This window comes from Artemia sp. Qi Xiang Cuo, chromosome 19, assembly GCF_049724085.1.
Source record: "Artemia sp. Qi Xiang Cuo chromosome 19, ASM4972408v1, whole genome shotgun sequence".
NCBI classification, from domain to species: Eukaryota; Metazoa; Arthropoda; class Branchiopoda; order Anostraca; family Artemiidae; genus Artemia; species Artemia sp. Qi Xiang Cuo.
In genome coordinates this window covers 19,661,682-19,680,553 of record NC_142812.1, presented here as the reverse complement: position 1 = coordinate 19,680,553, position 18,872 = coordinate 19,661,682, and the positions used below count along the sequence as shown (strand labels likewise).

Sequence of the window (18,872 nt, the reverse complement as noted above, 5' to 3'; positions counted from 1 at the left end):
AAATTGATACATGCTGTTGGGGACAACAGTCGGACTACAACTAACTGTAAATCACATGTGCTCAATGAATAATTAGTAATTTTCCCCATAGGTCTATCTATTCAAGAACAACAAAACAATATTTCAAGGCAGCATTTATTTCGATACTGCATGAAAACAAATATTTGCAGTCAACATGAAAAACGATAAAAATAATAACAATTGTTCAACAGGAACAGTTGACAAAATTTCATGGTCAACATGAAAACTCTATTTGTTCAACATGAACAATGATAACACTTTATAATAAAACACTTTTTGTCCATCAGCAGCACTTTTTGTCTTTAAACACTTTTCTGTACAACAACAACACTTTTCTGTAAAACATCTTTGTACAACACTTTTCTGTACAACACTTTTTGTCAACTTAAACACTTTTCTATACAGCACTTTTGTACAACAGAAAATACACACACTTGGAACATGAACTAGCACAGTTGAACTTGATTATGGTGAATTTAAAGGTGTGGTATCCCCCCGGGGGCCACGGGGCCGAAGGCCGGCCGGCCGCGGGCGGGGACTCCCCCCCTGGGTGGCCACGGGAAGGGACCCCCTCCCCCCTCCCCCCGGGAGCGGTGGTGGAAAAAGAATAGTTGTCGTCACTGCAGGTTAGTGGATGGGTTAGTGGTGATGGTTAGTGCTTGGGCTAGATGAGGTTGAGTGGTGAAGGTTAGTTGGTTAGGTTAATTTATCCAGACCAAGTTGATTGCGATAGTCTATGCATTCAAATCGATCTGAAATACGGTAGTGGCCGTGGGGTAGGACAGTCACACCATTCTCGAGCACATAAACCTTGTCAGATATACACGATATTGCATTTTTTTCCACTCTCACAGTATAATTTCTATACTGTAGAGAGCGAATTGCAAGCACTTGTGCTCTTGGCACTAGGCTACTTTCTACACAGTCTCTGTACACGCCCATGTTGAAATTGCTCTTTACAAAATGTGTAGGCACCCCTTTACACGCCTTCTTTTCTTCCCCACTATGAGTTTCCACGCAATAAACTTTGGGGCCCGGGAACACCCCCCTGGATATAAAACCACTCCCCGTCTCTGATTTTAATTTTAATAGTTGATTGGGGGCTTGACGTTTCACCAACTCGGGGTAGAGTGATGGATTCCAGTTGGTGAAATCCATCCGCGAGCTGATATGTTCCCCATTTTGCAAATATCCCAATTAATCCAATTCAGCCCCATTTACCTTTAACAGTAGAGAATCTGTATCCCCATAGTAAACTTGAACCTCCCCCTCCCGAAGCCATTGCACCTTGCACACATTCTAAAAGAATGACAACATGAGCTTTTTTGAAATTTCCAGTACTGAACTGCCTCCTGCAATATTCTTGTTCAGTACCACATCTCACTTTCACTTGTGTAGAACAGTCATGCTGGCCTCTATGCATATGAACGATGTGCAAGTGGGATTGTTCATACTTTGTGCCCCCTCTAGAGTTTATCGCACAACATCACATTGGGACCTGTAATTTACACCCTTAAAAATTGTTCCAAATACCGACTTTAGAATAAGATTGTACAATTTCTTCTCCACCCTTTAGTTTGCTTTAGAGCGTTTATCGACAATGGTGTCGATAAACGTTTTCAAGTCGGGTCGCTGATTGAACTGCAGGACCCTGTGTATTTTAGTGATCTTGAAGCCGTTGCTCACCATCCAGTGCAAAAGCACATGGTGAACAACGATATTCTCCTTAGGGTCCAAATCAGCAATCAGTTTCTGTTTAGAGGGAGTCCAGTGCATCCCCATATCCTCAACCAATGAATGATTGTAGGGGCTCAGAGAGTCCCTGCTCACTGGTCGATTGATACAGGGAAATACAAAATCTTTGACCGAGTCGTGAAGCACCAGCGGAATATGACCATCAACTTCAAAGAACCATCCTAGTGGCCCAGTGCCCTCGACGATTGTAATGTCGGGGAACTCACACGGATTCTCAAGCCATTGATTGTTCCCACACGGCAAAGAGTAGTGGGACATTGCCGAGGGGTACAATGAGTTCATGTCCAAGAACACTGCCTTTGACTTTACACCGGTGCTTTGTCCGCTCGGATCGGTTGATAAGACACGGTCCCCATGAAAAACATACTCTCCCCTCATTGAACGCTCTACAAAAAGGTGCTGATCTACGTCGGTGATTAGACCTATTTCCTCCCTGCTAATTTTTAAAATTAAATCCATCACTAAATGGGGTGTAGAAAAATAATAGCCAATATCTAACCCGAACTCTGAATAGATCTGGTCCGTGTTCTTACAGACTATATCCAGCAGAGTTAGAACGTCACTGGCCAAGTGCAGTCTACAATACTCCCCCCTATTTTTACAATCCCCCTTGGACCACACCTTCTTGGCAAACTCATAGTCCTCGGCTGTGCATTCACTGTTGGTCAGTGAATTGTAAAAAGCTTCAATTGGAGGTAGTTTCTCCTCACTTAAGCGTGAGCCAGAACATTAATAATCTTATTCATATATACCTTTGCCGGTCAACAGGTCATACATTTCACTGTCTGGAAAGTGCTGTTTAAGCAAGGGAAAGCTATCAAAATTGTCGCTTTTTTGCACTTGAATCAATTGACTCAATGCCTTGGGGAAAAAACTAAAGGAATCTAAAAACCTGATTTTATTCCATCACGTATGCCCATTATCCACTACCTGCCATTTCAGTTCGAGAAGCAATAGCTTCTCAGCCGATTTGGGAATTATGTTATAGGTAAATGAACTATTTACCCATGGACAATCTACTCCCCCCCTCCCTATGCATACGTGCCAGTGCCGGTAAAATAAATTTTAAATCATAATTGGAATTATGAATAAAAACAGGGATAAAAAACTGTTGGCTAACATTTAAATTACACGATTGATGCGCAACCCCTCTAAAATTACTACCTCCCGAGGATATTTCCTGCCACAAATGGTCATGGTCTCTGACGGTCCCCCTCCCCCCACGTTTCCCGTTAGTCCCCTTATCCACCTCTGTAAACTCCCCCTTACAAACCCAACATATTTTTTGATTTTTCATCGCGAGACGATCCTCTGCAGACAGCACCATTGGATAATGGGTATTTCTCAACCGAGAAATAGCACCATTAGCCGTGCCAAACAGTTTAGTCAGTGCCTTGATCATCCACAACCCCTCATTCACTTTTTCACCCATTTCTCCCACTTGTCGGGTGTTAGAATTGTCTCTTTGTAAGTTATCAATGTAAATTTCTATGGAAAGGTTTTCAGTGTATCGATTTTGTAATTGTGGGTAATTCACTCTCTCTCATTTCTCCACAAGAGATCCAGATATTTTGCCGCATTGGAAGCTGATATTCTGAACATTCTCAAAACTTAAAATTGACCTATCAATAGAAACTGGTTCCACTGTCTGATAGCCATGGCGGCTCCAATGCCTCATGTGATTTTGCAACTTTAGTTCAGTCCAAAATCTAGAGAGGCATGTTGGACAGTAGAAACATACCCCCTTATGCTTACCACCCCCCAGAACTCTACTAATGTCAGTGATAGGGGTAAAATGTCCGATTGTGTTCGGTTGACTAGGTGGCGTGTATAACAACCAAACCCAGTGTTTAACCAAATCAACTGAGGGACCCCTTACGGGGAAGACCACCCCTTCTTTTTAGAACGAACCCCATCTTCAAATTCAGTTTCGTATTGTACCACAGTAACGCCGATATTTAAGTGGGCATTAGCCCTTTCAAACATGTCAATAGCTCGTAGCGTTACTGGATATTTTCCTTCTAAACATGAAAAATCTACAATGGGAAAACGGACCCCTCCTTCCCATGTACAGCCCAATCGTCTAAATTCGTCTTGGTTGCGTCCCGAGCTAGAGGCTCGTATGCTGATATGATGACAACATACCTAACATACATTCGACCTGTTTCAAAACAAATCCGCTGGACACCTTGACAACCCACTAGATCTGGATTATAATTTAAAACTATGCCCGTGTCCCAATGCCCCCCTCTTAAAATAAAATCTTCCTTAAATTTACAAATATTTACGCTTAAATTTTCAACAAAAAGAACTAGAGAGCCACTACTATTTTCTTTAAAGTTCTCGAGATGCGTTATAATTTGATCGACCCAATCCATGAAAACTCCCTCAAAATTTTCTAAATTTGGATAAACCAAACGCATCTCGGAATGTACAAAATGATAGTAAACCTCGCTTTTTCCCTCATTTAAATAAAACACTTTTAGAACAATGGAAACCTTAATTGAATCCCTCCCCCACAACTGAATTTGATTCTCCAGAAGTGCACGAATTTTATCTACATAGTTGTGCACAATTTCTACAGGGTCATAAACAAAATTACCACACAAAAGCGAATTAAAAGGGTCACCAAACATTGCAGTGAAAACAACTATATTATTTAAAATTCTGTTGGACAGCTGAAAGTCTGGGAGAGTTGTACCCCCCTCCCCTGCTTGTATATTACCCCCTCCCCCAAGCTGTTCAACAATATTTGGCGAATGCTCCACTTCAATTGTTTGTAGTGGGGTAGTTATGTTATCGGGGGTTGGATGGGTCACCGTTACGCCCTGTGGAAACAAATTTAAAAATTTACCGGTTTTTGGGCGCAGCAAAGGTAAGTCCCCCTGTGAAACTATGATACTTTATCAATTAGTTAGACAATAACCTAGAAACTCATCAATATTAAAGGGTACTTCAATGTTATCGTCCCATAGTGAATTGTCTTGAAACTCCAGTGGCGGTGTTAGAATTGGTTCTTCCTCTTCTTCACTGGACGGAGAGTAGGGGACCAATGCAATCTATAAATGAAAAAATAGCTTATTTTCAGTGTTCAAATCACCCCTACTGTTAAAATTTGGATTATTATTGCTTAATAACATTTGGTTAATTCAACTGAAAGAAAATCCAACTTAATATAAGATAAATACAATCTAAAATGCCACTTTACATGGAAGGCGACAATCTGGTCGTTTATTTTAAAAGTGTTAAAAAAATTTTTTTTTTTTCGACGCTTTTCGGAGCCTCAGCGCATCCCTGACCCCCGGCGCGTCCCCCAACGCTTCCCAGACTCGTGGCGCATCCCAGTGGCTCTTCCCTGACCCGAGGCGCTTCCCCCACCGCTCTCCTGACTCGTGGTGCATCTCTGTGTCACTTCCCTGACCCGTGGCGCTTCCCCCGACGCTCCCCTGACTCGTGGCGCATCCTTGTGGCACTTCCCTGACTCGTGGCGCACCCCCGTGGCGCTTCCCTGACCCGTGGCGCTTTTCGGAGCCACAGCGCATCCCTGTGGAGCTTCTCGGGGCCCACATCACTTTCCGCGATGCTTCTCGGGCCCACCGACTCCGCTGGTCCCGGGCATTCACATATTGTCTCAAAAAAGTTGAAATATTTCTAATTCCGTTCTACAGGTTCGGTGAACACATGAGTTGTAAATTATGGAGGTTAGATGAACGAGTTTGAACTTCAAAATGTTGAGAATTGTTAAGTTACTTTCCCCATACACTTCTTATGCATTAAACCGCTATGTTTTGACATAAAGCACCCCTCGCGAGGTTATAAATAATTTTGGCATCTCCTTTTCCTGTTTTACATTAGCGGTTTTTAGTCAATCACGGTTTCAATGGCCTTTGCGTAATTCTGTGTTTTCTGAAATAGCGGAGAACAAATTGTCTGCAAAATTAATATTTTAGGACATTGGAGTTCTTTTATTCTATGTAAGAGCGAAACAAGGCACAATATAAATATTCAGTGTAAATTAGAACGAAAATATGTGTCAGATTGGATAATCTCTCTCACAATTATATGAAAAATAGCATTCACGGAGTTTCAATGGTACCTAAAAATATATGCGATAGCAATAGAGAAAATAGTAAAGATTAGAAAAAATAGCATTTTGAGTTTCAAAGGCAGTGATTATTAATAGAAATTACCTAAAAATATTCGCTTATGAAATAACGAAGCGATAGCAAAGATTAGAAAAAGAGCGGTTTCTCTGCATAAGAAATTACATTTAGATATGTAATAGGGGTTAATATCTCACAGAGATATGTTTATATTGGGATTGAAAAAGAAAAAACATTGGAAGAAATAGAAAGGTAGGAAAAAATGCTCACATTTGCATAATCCCTCTGAGCTTGGGTGCCGGATGGTCCAGGTAACGTGTGTTGGAGGGTGGACGGGGTGGCGTCGCTATTTTCTTGCGCGACTGGGCCGGGTACAGGTAACGTGTGTTGGAGGGTGGACGGGGTGGCGTCGCTATTTTCTTGCGCGACTGGGCCGGGTCCAGGTAACGTGTGTTGGAGGGTGGACGGGGCGGCGTCGCTATGTTCTTGCGCGACTGGGCCGGCTATTTCACGATCTTGCATCGATTCGGCAGGGTTCACCATATTATAAGAAGCCGCCCACTCTCTCTTTAACTTAAACCCAGGCTGCATTGGGGCTGGCACTGATGGGGCTGTCTTATCATCTCTGGATTTCTTAGCGGGCGGCGGTGCCATACATTCTTCACAGTTGGCCTTAAAAAGAAGGGAAAAAGTTAGTATTGAAATAATTTGCCCCTTTTTTACAGAAAGAAAGTTATTAACTATAATTTTGTCTAGAAATGCATTTATCACTAAGAAAGCACAACGTAAAAAATTTCGTGAAATATACTAATTGCATCCTTTTTTTGAATCTGAGAATTACGACTCACTGAGCCATTCAAAAGCCGGCCTAGTTTGTATATTTATCACACCCCCAGAAAAAAAAACAGCCCACGGAAAATAACCCCCACGGACAATATCCCTGAGACAAGACATGGACAATTATCCCCGCCCCCCCCCGAAAGATATCGCGTCCTTTTGAATCTGAGAATGACGACTCACAGAGCCGTTCAAAAAGCAGGCCTAATTTGTATATTTAACACACCCCCAGAAAAAACAGACCAAGGAAAATAACCCCCACGGAAAATATCCCTGAGAAAAGACATGGGAAAATACCCCCTCCGTCTACCGACAGATATGGTAAAAATGCTATTCAATTTACGCATAATAAAGCAATGTATCTTTTTCTTAAACTCCCCCCCTTACTTTTCACGCGAAGAAACAGTTTGTTTTCACCTTACAATGATGGTGATAGAATTGAGGCATGGCCCCCTCCCCCTTTCGCCAATGTCCTAAATATATTGTTAGATATTAATTTGAAAATAACGTGATTTCATCGGTGCGAACAAAAAGAGATTGTATATGCCTGCGCTTAATAAATTGCAATTGTCTGCATGAAAGCGTTTTAATTTGACATGAGAAACAGTTCCTTTTGACTTTGACTGCTGCGTTCGTAAACACACCGGAAAGGGGTGACTGCTAATTTTAGCCACGCACTGGAGTCTTGTGTCAAAACAGAACGGCATTTTCACTAAAAATTGACAGAAGTCAGCGGTCACTTTAGCTGGAAATATCGATAAAAAGAGTATTATTTCTATTGCAAGAATTAAAGTCGTAAGGAGTGGGGGTTTAGATGGTTAAACAGAGCATATTTTATAGTCTTCTAACGACTATAAAGATAGCATAGTGGAGTTTGTATTAGAGTGGGAGGCGGGGGGGGGGGTGGATTTAGCTGGAAATATAGAGGGACGGAAGTGATCAAAAGGGTATTTCTTTTTGCGAGAATGTGGGGTTGTAAGACAATGGGGGAAGGGATGGGGATATTGTTAGACCCTAATTCGAAAATAACTTGTTTCTCTACTTCCACACAGGTTGTGTAGGTCTTAGCTTAATTATTGCATCATTGTGTTTTAATTTGACGGAAGAATAGTTCCGTTGACCGCGTTTGTAAGCCGGAAATGGCGATAGCTAATTATAGGCCTCGCACCAGAGAGCCTTGTGTCAAAACCAGAGCGAGCTAATAACAGCAGAGCGATGTATGTCTCAGAGAAAATATTACAAGTGCGAAAAGTCAAACTTTAACGAAAAGAGAATTATTTCTTTTTGCGAGACTTTGGGATGGTAAAACAATGGTGGTGGGGGGGGATAGGTTTTGAGGGTAAAAGAATATATTTTATGTATTACATTGATTATAATGATGTTTGTATGGTTTGGGGGGGGGGGATTTGGGGTAAAGGAATATATTTTATGTATTCCATTGATTATAATGATGTTTGTATGGTTTGGGGGGGGGGGGGATTTGGGGTAAATGAATATATTTACGTTTTAGCTGAACATACTGGAGGATGTCCAAGGAAAATTCGTTTAAAAATAAAAAATGTAATTACATTGCAAATTGTAGTTGACATGGCTTCTAATTCATCAATATTATCCATTGTTGTTTACACTGTGTCACAATACTTTCTGATAATTGAATTACATTGCATGTCCGTTATATATGAAATCTCAAGGGCGAATTGTTATGTAACAGGGAAATCATATGTAACCAACCCTCTGATTGGCTGAGAAGGAGGATGTATCCGACTCGCTGATTGACTGAGAAGGAAACACGTGATCTAACTGTTTCCGGGAAACTCATAACATTGCCTAGAGCAACAACAACAAATACTATTTCTGGACACCATGACATTCACGAACGATTACGCAATCAAGTTCTCGGAAATTCACTTCCCCTCGAGTCCTAGATCAATAATATTGTTCCCGTTAGAATTCAATGTGCATGTGCAACCTTCGTCCCGGAGTTATTACACATAGAAACATCAAATAAATCGACCTTGGAAAAAGAGGTCATTGACCCCATTACGTAATCATTCTCCCTAGGGAGGCTATGCCCTTATTTGGAGCCCTGTCAGTATTCTATGCCCATAAAAGGAGCCCTGTTCGGAGTATAAGATAGGTATCTACTTGTTTGACGCCAAGATAAGAGACGTCATCATGATTTTATAACCAGGGACATTCAACAGATTAATCTTTATTGTCTTTGTATGACGTCATTTATGGTTGTAACATATTATATATGCCTCTATATTTCATGACGTCATGCACTGATATAAAAGGATGCAAAGAGTCAATTGATCTCAGTATGAATTGATACCACAATAAATATGCACTTGATTGAGAGTTTAACCTTACCCAGTAGTATGTAAGAATTATTAGCCACTTCAAAAACCTACTCTCATCAAGAGGGTTACTGACAACTTGCCAGCTCTCATCAACCTACCCTCATCTCGATTACTATCATGAAAGAACACTGAGCCGTATGACCCCTGGACTTTTCCTGAGCCTGACGTCACCACCGTCATCATCATTCTCATTGCTGCTGTCGTCATTTCTTTCATTGGGGATTATTATTGTCGTATCTTTACTGAAATCCTTACTGTATTACAAACAGGAAAAGCGTATGGCTTTTTCTTAATTTGAATAGTAAGAGACGACCTGGCTACAACCTACGAGTATGACATTATTGATCAATCTTTAACATGAAATTATAATCTTATTTTAGTTACTATGGACTGGAAGTATTTTCTTTTTACTGTAATGCGATCATGACGTCATTGATCAATCTTTAGCATAAAATATGCAGTTTTTGGTAAAAAATTGATTCTATTTTAAAAATAATTTGTTTTAATTACAAAAGGTTTTTAACCCCATTAATTTCCTTTAAAATGAGTCATTGAACAACTCTCTACGATGTTCCAATGCCAAACTATCTGTGGAAGAAAAAAAGAAAAGAAAAAGATGCTGTTTAGGCAGAATGCTGTGGTAGCTGTCACTTTTCTTGATTTTCAAGCCAATATATTTCCCTTGCTGTTCAAGCGAAGGGACAGAAAGTTTCCTATATAGAGGTTTCGGACAAGGCGGTTCTAATGGTGTACTTTTTGTTCGTCTCTTACTAGGTTGCTAGCTACCGCTGCAAACCAGACTATTTACATCATAGTTCCAATGAGTCTTTGACGAAATTCATTATCTACTATATAAAAATGCAGCATATGTATCTAGCACATGAGAATGCAATGTTTCTGTAAAACATTGACTTTGTTTTAAATGTTTTTTTAATTACAAAAGCACGTATTTTCCAGGGCAAAGCTATCTGAGTGAAAAAAAAAAGATGCTTTCGATGCAGAATATCGTAGTCCAAGCAACTGTTCTTAATTTTCAAGCCAATTTATTTCCTTCACTATTCAAGCAAATTAACTACCTTTTTGTTTGTCATAGTGTGAATACTGTAATCTTAACCACAATGGTACAATGGTAAGCATATGCGCGCGTAATTTGTGGTTATGATAGCTGGCATTCATCAAGATTGGCTATGAAAATGCAGTTTTTAATAGAAAAATTGATTCTATTTAAAAAAAAATATTTTATTATGAATGGCACTAGATCTAGTAATTTCCCTTAAAATGAGCCATTGAACAACTCTCTACGATGTTCCAGTGCCAAGCCATCTGTGGAAAAGAAAGAAAAATGGCGTTTAGGCAGAATGTTGTAGTACCTGCCACGTTTCTTAATTTTCAAGCCAAGGGACAGAAAGTTTCCTATAAGGGTTTTCCGACAAGGCGGTTCTAATGGTCTACGTTTTGTTTTAATCTGACTCTATTTTTAGGAGTTATGGGTCATTATGTATCTTAACATTAGACGTGGTCGTCTCTTACTAGGTTGCTAGCTACCGCTGCAACCCGGATATAGATGTACTGGACAATGCGGTTCTAATAGTGTACTTGGTTTTTTTTTATCTGATTTTAGTTTTAGGAGTTATGGGCTGTTTTACTTTTTACTATCGGACGTGATCGTCTATTACTAGGTTGCTAGCTACCGCTGCAACCCGGATTGTAGTTTTTTACATAGAGACGTGGTCGTCTCTTACTTGGTTGCTAGCTCCCACTGCAACCCCGATTTAATATAAAATTACAAAAAAGAAAAAGCCTATAGTTTTTTCTTATTTGGAATAGTAAAAGACGAACTTGACAGAAAGAGGCATCAAACTAAACCTAATATGTGCCATGGTTTGTTCTTTACTAGGTTTCAGTCATCTGTACAGCCATGATACCGATGCAACTGCTATGATTCCCGTTTATAATGAACCGAACCGATTCCTTATATATTTTTTTTTTTGTGGATTACCGGATTTATTATCATGTCTTATATGTAATTAAAAAATCAAACATCTTTGAAAAAATTAAAAGACATCTAAAATGCAGTTTTTTTGTAAAAAGTGATTATATTTTTAATTTTTTTGATTTTTGATTAAAAGAGTCACTATAACTTTTAATTTCTGTTCAAATAGGCCCTCTCGGTAAGAAAGGTGGCGGAATTCTGTTCTTTGTCCGTAATGATTTATACCCAAGTGAAATCCCAATTCCGTGTCTTACTCCCTTTGATGAAATTATGTGGGTGTGTGTTCGAGCTAAATTCTTGCCGCGTCCTTTTAATTAAATTGTCCTGTGTTGTATTTATAACTCCCCTAATCAGAGACCGCTGAAAAAATAAATTTTATCGAAAAATTACACGCAAGTGCTGACTTTATGTTATCAAAATACCCAAATGCGGGAATTTCCCTGATGGGTGACGCAAACGATACAAGACTTGATTCTACATTTAACTCTTTTAATTTAAAACAGGTCGTTAATGTCCCAACTACATAAGGCAATACTACTCTTGATTTAGTTTGCACTAATCTTTCGAAGTTTTACAAACCTGTCTCCACTCTGCCCCTTCTAGCGGGTAGTTACCACTTTAGCATTCTCCTATCTCCGCTGGCTAAAGTTAAACAGTCGTTTTATATAACTGAAACCGCTTATAGACCTCTCACTGACTCAGGGCTTTTCAATTTTGGCTCCTGGATTACTACGGAAAATTGGCCCACTGTGTATCAAACAAATGACGTAGACTGCATAGCTTTGTCCCTCCAAAATTTATTGAGGAGTAATTATGAATTCCACTTCCCTGAGAAAAAGTTTAAAACGTGTTCTACAGATAAGCCTTATGTCACTGAGTCTTTTAAAAAACTTATAAAAATAAAATCTATTTTTTCAAAGCAGGTCGTATTACTGAGGCTAATAGTCTAAGGAAGTTCCTAAAGAAAAAATTTAGAAAAGCAGCTTCTAATTATTATAATAATACAGTCAAAGAAATATGCGGAAAAAGTCCTTCCGAAATTGATTTTCATCTCCCTGAGCCCCCTAATAAGACTGCCAATGATTTGAACTTGTACCTTGCTTCCATCGTTCAAAGTCTCCCCCCTTTCACTGGCTCAAGTCCAACTATTCCTTCCAATACTTCCTTCCCCTTTATTTCTCCCTCTGATGTTATAAATAAAATTCTTAAGCTCAGAAAATCAAGTATTTGTCCCTTGGACATCTCAGTTTACTTATTTAAACCCATTTCGGATAAAATTGCTGAGCGTTTCTCAAATATTTTCAACCGCATCACAAAATTTAGTATATTCGCAAGTCGCTGGATACAAGGTTTTATAAAACCTGTCCCTAAAAAATGCACCAGTCTGACTTTCGCCAACATTCGCCCCATTACACTCGCTTCTGTTTTTTCCAAACTTTATGAAGGCTTCCTCTGTGACTGGCTTAAGGATAAAATTTGTCCGCGTATTGACACCCGGCAGTTTGGTAACTTAAAGAAAACTTCCACCAGCCATTACCTTGTGCACTTAATGCATACCATCGTAAGTAACCTTGATAAACCAAATGTTTGGCTGAACCTTGTCTTAGTTTATTTCCAAAAAGCTTTTGACCTGGTTGACCCCACTACCCTAATTCGTTCACTACTGGTTAACTTTAAACTTGATCCTCTGTTAGTAAATATTGTTATATCGTTTCTTTCAAATAGATCTCAAGTTGTTACATAAAAAAATATTTTCTCTAACCCCCTCCCTATATATTGTGGAATTCCTCAAGGAACCTTATTTGGACCACTTTTATTTCTAGTCATGATTAATGATATTGGTAAGGACTTCCCCCAAAGGTGGAAATACGTGGATCACTTGTCGATCCTCGAAGTATGTCACAGGAATATTAAAAGTGACCCCCTTGAAATTCTAACCCACATTTCGGATGAAGCTAAGAACCTAAATATGAAAGTAAATTCAACTAAATCAAACATAATGACGATAAATTTCTTGAAATCTACTCCCGCCTTCCTTGACCCTATCCCCCCATATATTTCTGTGTCTTCCTTGAAATTACTTGGGGTTACAATTTCCTCTAATTTAAAGTGGGATATCCACGTGAAAGATATTGTCCGTAAAGATAATGCGTCCATGTCTCTCATTAAGCTATTGAATAAATTTAACGTCCCCCCATCCCATTCTTTAAGGATTTATACTTCCTTTGTCCGCCCGCATCTTGAATATGCTTGTCCAGTTTGGTATCCTGGCATCTCCCGTGATGAATCTGATAAAATTGAATCAATTCAAAAAAGGGCCCTAAGAATAATTTTTAAAGAAACTTTGGTACCATATTCACTCCTTCTAAAAAAGTCCAAGCTGGAAACTCTTGAGCACAGGAGAGGAAAGCTGTGCCTCCGTTTTGCAATGGAATAACAAACCCTCGCACGGAAAACATTTTCTCCTAAAAGACACTCCAAACCCAGACACCGTCTGCAATGGACTGTTTCTGAACCCGTTCCTATCTTGTCCCCCATTCATTGCTTTACCTCCAAATATGAAAAAACCTTTGTCCCCTTCATTACTGATCAAATAAACCACTAGTTTTTTGTTGTTTTTTTTTGTACTGGTGATACCCATGCTTGTGTCTGTTTGGTTCTTCCGTTCCCTCCCCTTTTTATATAGTCTCTTTTAAACCTTTTTAACACTATTTTTATCTCATTTTTTTTGGTTTTGTTTTAGTTTGTGCTTTTTTAACTGCCTTACATTTGACAGTTTTTGTTTTTTAGACTAATGAATGGCTTTGCCTTTCTGATATTGTTGTTTTGGCATTGTTTAGCCAGTTTTTTAGTTGTTGTGCTATTTCTATGTTTTTTTTTATTATATGACCCCGAAATGCGAAATCGGCCCTTCGGGGCTTGTGATAGTCATTTTTTGAAATAAATATCTTATCTTATCTATCTTATCTAGTGGTTAGGATAGCTGACATTCATCAAGATTGGCAATAAAAATGCTGTTTTTAGTTTAAAAAGTTTTTAATTTAATTAAATTTTATTTTTTAATTAAAAAAAGGCACTAGAACTTATAATTTCCGTTTGAATGATCCCTCTCGCGACATTCTAGTACCACTGAGTTGATACGATTACTGGGAAAAAGAAAAACAAACAAATAAACACGCATCCGTTATCTTTCCTTCTGGCAAAAAATTCAAAATTCCACATTTTTGCAGATAGGAGCATCTAATTCCATATTTTGAAACCTCTACAGTACATGGGGGGGGGGCTCTTGTCGCCCCCCCCCCTGGCTGAATGGTGCTGCCTTATTTTTATATTTTTGTTCTGAGATTTCTATTAAACAGCATTAAAAGTAGCAATTAGACGAAGTTTGCCCCCCCTGGAATTCAGCTTATGGGCGCCCATGCTACAGTAAGGTTTTTTGATACGCTGAATCTCACGGTGTGATTTTCTTTCAGATTCTATGACTTTTAGGGGTTGTCCCCCCTTTTTTTAAAATAATGCAAATTTTCTCATGCTCCTAAATTTTTAACGGTAAGACTAAACTTGACGAAACTTAAATATTTAAAATCAGCATAAAAATTCAATTCTTTTGATGTATCTATTCGTATCAAAATTCCGTTTTTTAGAGTTTCGGTTACAATTGAGTCTGGTCGTTCTTACTATACAGTTCGTTACCACGAACTGTTGAATAACTTTTTAGTTACAATAGGTTTTTAACCTTATCAATTTCCTTTAAAATATGCCATTAAATAGCTCTCTACGATATTCCAGTGCCCCGCTATCTGAGGAAAAGAAGAAAAAAAAGATGCCGTATATGCAGAATATTGTGGTTTTAGCCACTTTTCTTTATTTTCAAGCCAGTATATTTCCCTTGTTGTTCATGCCAAGGGACTATAAGTTTTCTATATAGGGGCTTTGGACATGGCGTTTCTAATAGTGTACTTCATTTTTTGATCTGATTTAACTTTAAGGAGTTGTGACCTATTTTTTTTTTTACTATGGGGTGTCATCGTCTCTTACTAGGTTGCTAGCTACAGCTGCAACAAGGATTCCTCCTTCCTGTTTATATTTAACGGACACATAGCTTATATAGTATTTATATTCTTCTTAGAGGTGATGAGCAATCTCAGCATTAATTTCACTTATGTCTGCTTTCAACGGCGCTATAATAACACGTTCGATCACTCCATTGTAACTTTGATTTTTGACTTTTAACCACAGATTTTGTTGTACAATATTTTCTTTGCGATTCAGTGTGTTATACTCACTGTCCCTTGTTCCACGCCTTTTGTTTTACCTTTTTGGACTTACGTATGATATGCCATAAGATTAGGTATATTACAACAATAAGCAAGAGGAAAATAAACCTTCTTATTACAAAGAGAATATTCTCAAGTGGCCAATTGTGGAGTCATTTAAGTTTATCTCCTCGTGCTTACCCTTTATCAATCTTTAAAATGACTTAATGAAAATCACACCATCAGTTTCAGCGTATCAGAAAACCTTACTGTAGAGGTTTCAAGCTCCTATATGCAAAAATATGGAATTTTTTTTTTTTTGGCAAAGTTGCTTATAAAATCCAATATCTTTGAAAGGACTACAATATGAAAAGACAAGTGATAAAAGTGAAGACAAGTGATACAAGTGATAAAATGCAGTTTTTTGTAAAAAGTGATTCTATTTTTTTTTTTTTTTGATTAGAAAAGGCACTAGAACTGTTATTTTCTGTTCAAATAACCTCTCGCAAAATTCTAGGACCTCTGGACCGATACGATCACCCCTGATAAAAAGAAAAAGGCAAATAAACACGCATCGTGATCTTCCTTCTGGCAAAAAATACGAAATTCCACATTATTGCAGACAGGAGCTTGAAACCTCTACAGTAAAGTTCTCTGATACGCTGAAACTGATGGTGTGATTTTCATTAAGATTCTGTGACTTTTAGGGTGTGGTTTGCCCTATTTTTTTAAAAGTAAGGCAAATTTCCTCAGGGTCTTAACTATTTCTAGATATGAGTAAACTTGATGAAACTTATATATTTAAAGTCAGCATACAAATCCGATTTTTGATGTGTCTATTGATATTAAAAATCCGTTTTTTAGAATTTCGGTTACTATTAAGACGAGTCGCTTTTACTATGCATTTCGTTACCACGAACTGTTTGATTTTCTCAATCTCATTTTTCTGTTTTTTATCTTTAAATATTCTAATTTGTGTAAATTGAAGAACTGCAAAGAATAGCAAAAATCCAAATTTTATTTATTATTCATGATAAGCCGTAGTATTCGTTTCTATTGTCAAGGCTTGTTAGCTCAATTAGCTAAAGAAGAGTGCTTCAAAGTGTGAGGGTCGTGGGTGCGAATCCATCACAACCTAATTTCAGAAGGGCCCAAAAAGAATAAATCCAAAACCATGTCATTGTAAATAAATTTAAAGATAAATTGAAGATAATTTCAAAACCTTATTACATGTCAGCAATTTCAAATGAAACTTACATACTTCCGATTTATAATGAACTATTTCGATAGTTCAAAATAAATTTGTAAAGGCAAGAGTTCGTTCTTTATTATAAACCAGAGGCCCCACCCCTTGAAACCAAAATAAAAGACTTGTCAGAATAAAAAAAATGATTTACTTGGTTCAGTTTCCAGGAGCACACAAACCACCCTATATAATAGCTGATACTATAATACCCTTTTTCATTTATTGGATTATGCCTGTTACCGGTGTTAGGAAGCAGCTGCCATCCTCTTTAGATGTCTTGTGGTCCTGGAATTAGGAAACAGATACCTTGATTTTAAATCCAAAAGAGCAACAAGACAAGTTCTGAAGAACCGATTTTGTGTGAAGATTTCTCAAGAATCAGTGTTTACATTTGATAAGAAGACTTTAAAAAACAAAACAAAACAAGCCTTTTTGTGATGTGGTAAAACAGTTCAGTGAAACGATGCATGGTAAAAGCTCTCAAAAGAGAATTTGCTTGTTTAATTCAGTATAATATGTGAAATGAAGTTTAACAAACTTAAAACTCGTTCAAAAAGCATTACATTTTTTTGACTTTGCGGTAAACTCAGGTTCAGGGGATCTTTATAGCTCTGTTGTCCGTAATCCAATTGCATAAATTCAAAAATTTTAAAACTTTTTTTTTAATTCCTCAGTAAATGCAGTTAATATCGTATGCTTTTGCGTAAAGCAACAAGGCCAGTTAAAATTAAATCAACTCCTATTACTTCTGACAAATCATTGCAGCACCGAGTCACATGAGGCCAACACAGCTACGAATGCTCCTCCTCCGTCCCAATCAATTCAAAGCCTCCCTCCTTGCAGCATCCCAAGAAGTTCCAGTTTGCCTTAAATTTTTCATTTCCACAACCTCCCACTCCGTTCGGGGATGACCGGATTGTTTGGTCCTAAATGGTTTGCCGACAAGAGAAATATTTGGCAATCTGCCAACCTTTATCAGCAGAGCTTACCCTAGCTATCTCAACCTGTTTTTCATTGTATCCCCTGAAACTGGGATAGAACAACGTTTTTCGCACAGCTTACTGTTTGAAATGCGGTCAGTCAGAAGGATACCCAAATCAGTCCATAAACAGTTTGGATGTTTCAATTGACTAAGTGGAAAAATTTAAAAACAACAAGACATGTAAAACACAGGTAAACTTAAAAACTTTGTGCTAACCAAGCTGTTCTCTAATCATAATTTAGTGTTTTAATAGGATTTAATTTTCTCCGTTTAGAAGTGTTTTAATTACACTCAGTGACTTTTATTGTTTGAAAATCTGGTCTCTCGCATTCAACAGCAGGTTGCTGTTGGTTGAGTTGACTCCATAGAAATTTTATATCAGAAGGTTTCATTTCAACTAAAAACACATACTTTTTGTATTCACAAGCTTTGAGCTCCCTTTTAAAATAAGTATAAGAACTAAAATGAACTGGAGAAATGTTTAATTTCTTAGCAACAACACCTGTTAAAAATACATCTTCCACGTGCACTAAGGGTGTTGATAACGCAGTTTTGTATAGGCTGTGAATTATATTCCCACTCAAAAAATATGCCCAGCCTAACGCGTATGGAGGATACACAGAGCCTGGAAAAATATCATAAGGCATGTACCATTTTGAAGATTTAGAGCGAACTGGATGTGCATAGCATGACAAGTGGCCACCAATCAATATTTTCTTTCCATGTATGTTAAGAAGACTCAATAAATTATCCAAGTCTAAATAAATATCATCGTCAACTTTTACCACAAATTCAGCTTCCCTGCAATATCTGTCAACCCATTTCAAAAGCATAACTGACTTGAGAGTAAGATTTTGGTAACTATCAATAAAGTCCTCTTGTATAATGTCATTATAAGCATTGCTCTCGATTAAAATTTGGCTTTCGAGGCTAGAATTTAGAGGTTTCCCAACAATGAAAGCTAAAACTACGTTGTATCCTTTATAATTATAATTTTTAAAAGCAGAGCCCCATGTTTCACGAATAGCTGAACGTTTATCGAAATTGACAACAGCAGATGGGACAATAACTAGTAGGTGCGGCAGCGCTGTGTTACATAGACCTTCGTTAGGAATAATGGCTGTAATATTTTCTGGCATGATGTACTTGCTTAAATCACGACTGTAGTTGAAATTCAAAGGAGCTCCTTCTAAACAGTAAACAAATAATATTAACTGTAACAATAGCCTCATTTGATACTAATAAATATTTTTTTCACAGTCAAACTACCCTCAAAGCAATTTCAAGTTAGTTTAACGTCATTTATAAATTAGGGT

General features: G+C 38.0%; 2 protein-coding genes across 2 annotated transcripts in view; both read right to left on the bottom strand.

Moving 5' to 3' along the window:
- The window catches only part of LOC148940583 (3-hydroxyisobutyrate dehydrogenase, mitochondrial-like), a 172,685-nt gene that overhangs the window by 20,755 nt on the left and 133,058 nt on the right, over positions 1–18,872 (bottom strand). The gene's annotated exons all lie outside the window — the stretch shown is intronic.
- On the bottom strand, positions 17,838–18,788 carry LOC148940584 (beta-1,3-galactosyltransferase 1-like). Its single transcript, XM_089105525.1, has one exon. It carries the CDS (start codon positions 18,786–18,788, stop codon positions 17,838–17,840), a length of 951 nt encoding a protein of 316 aa, XP_088961651.1.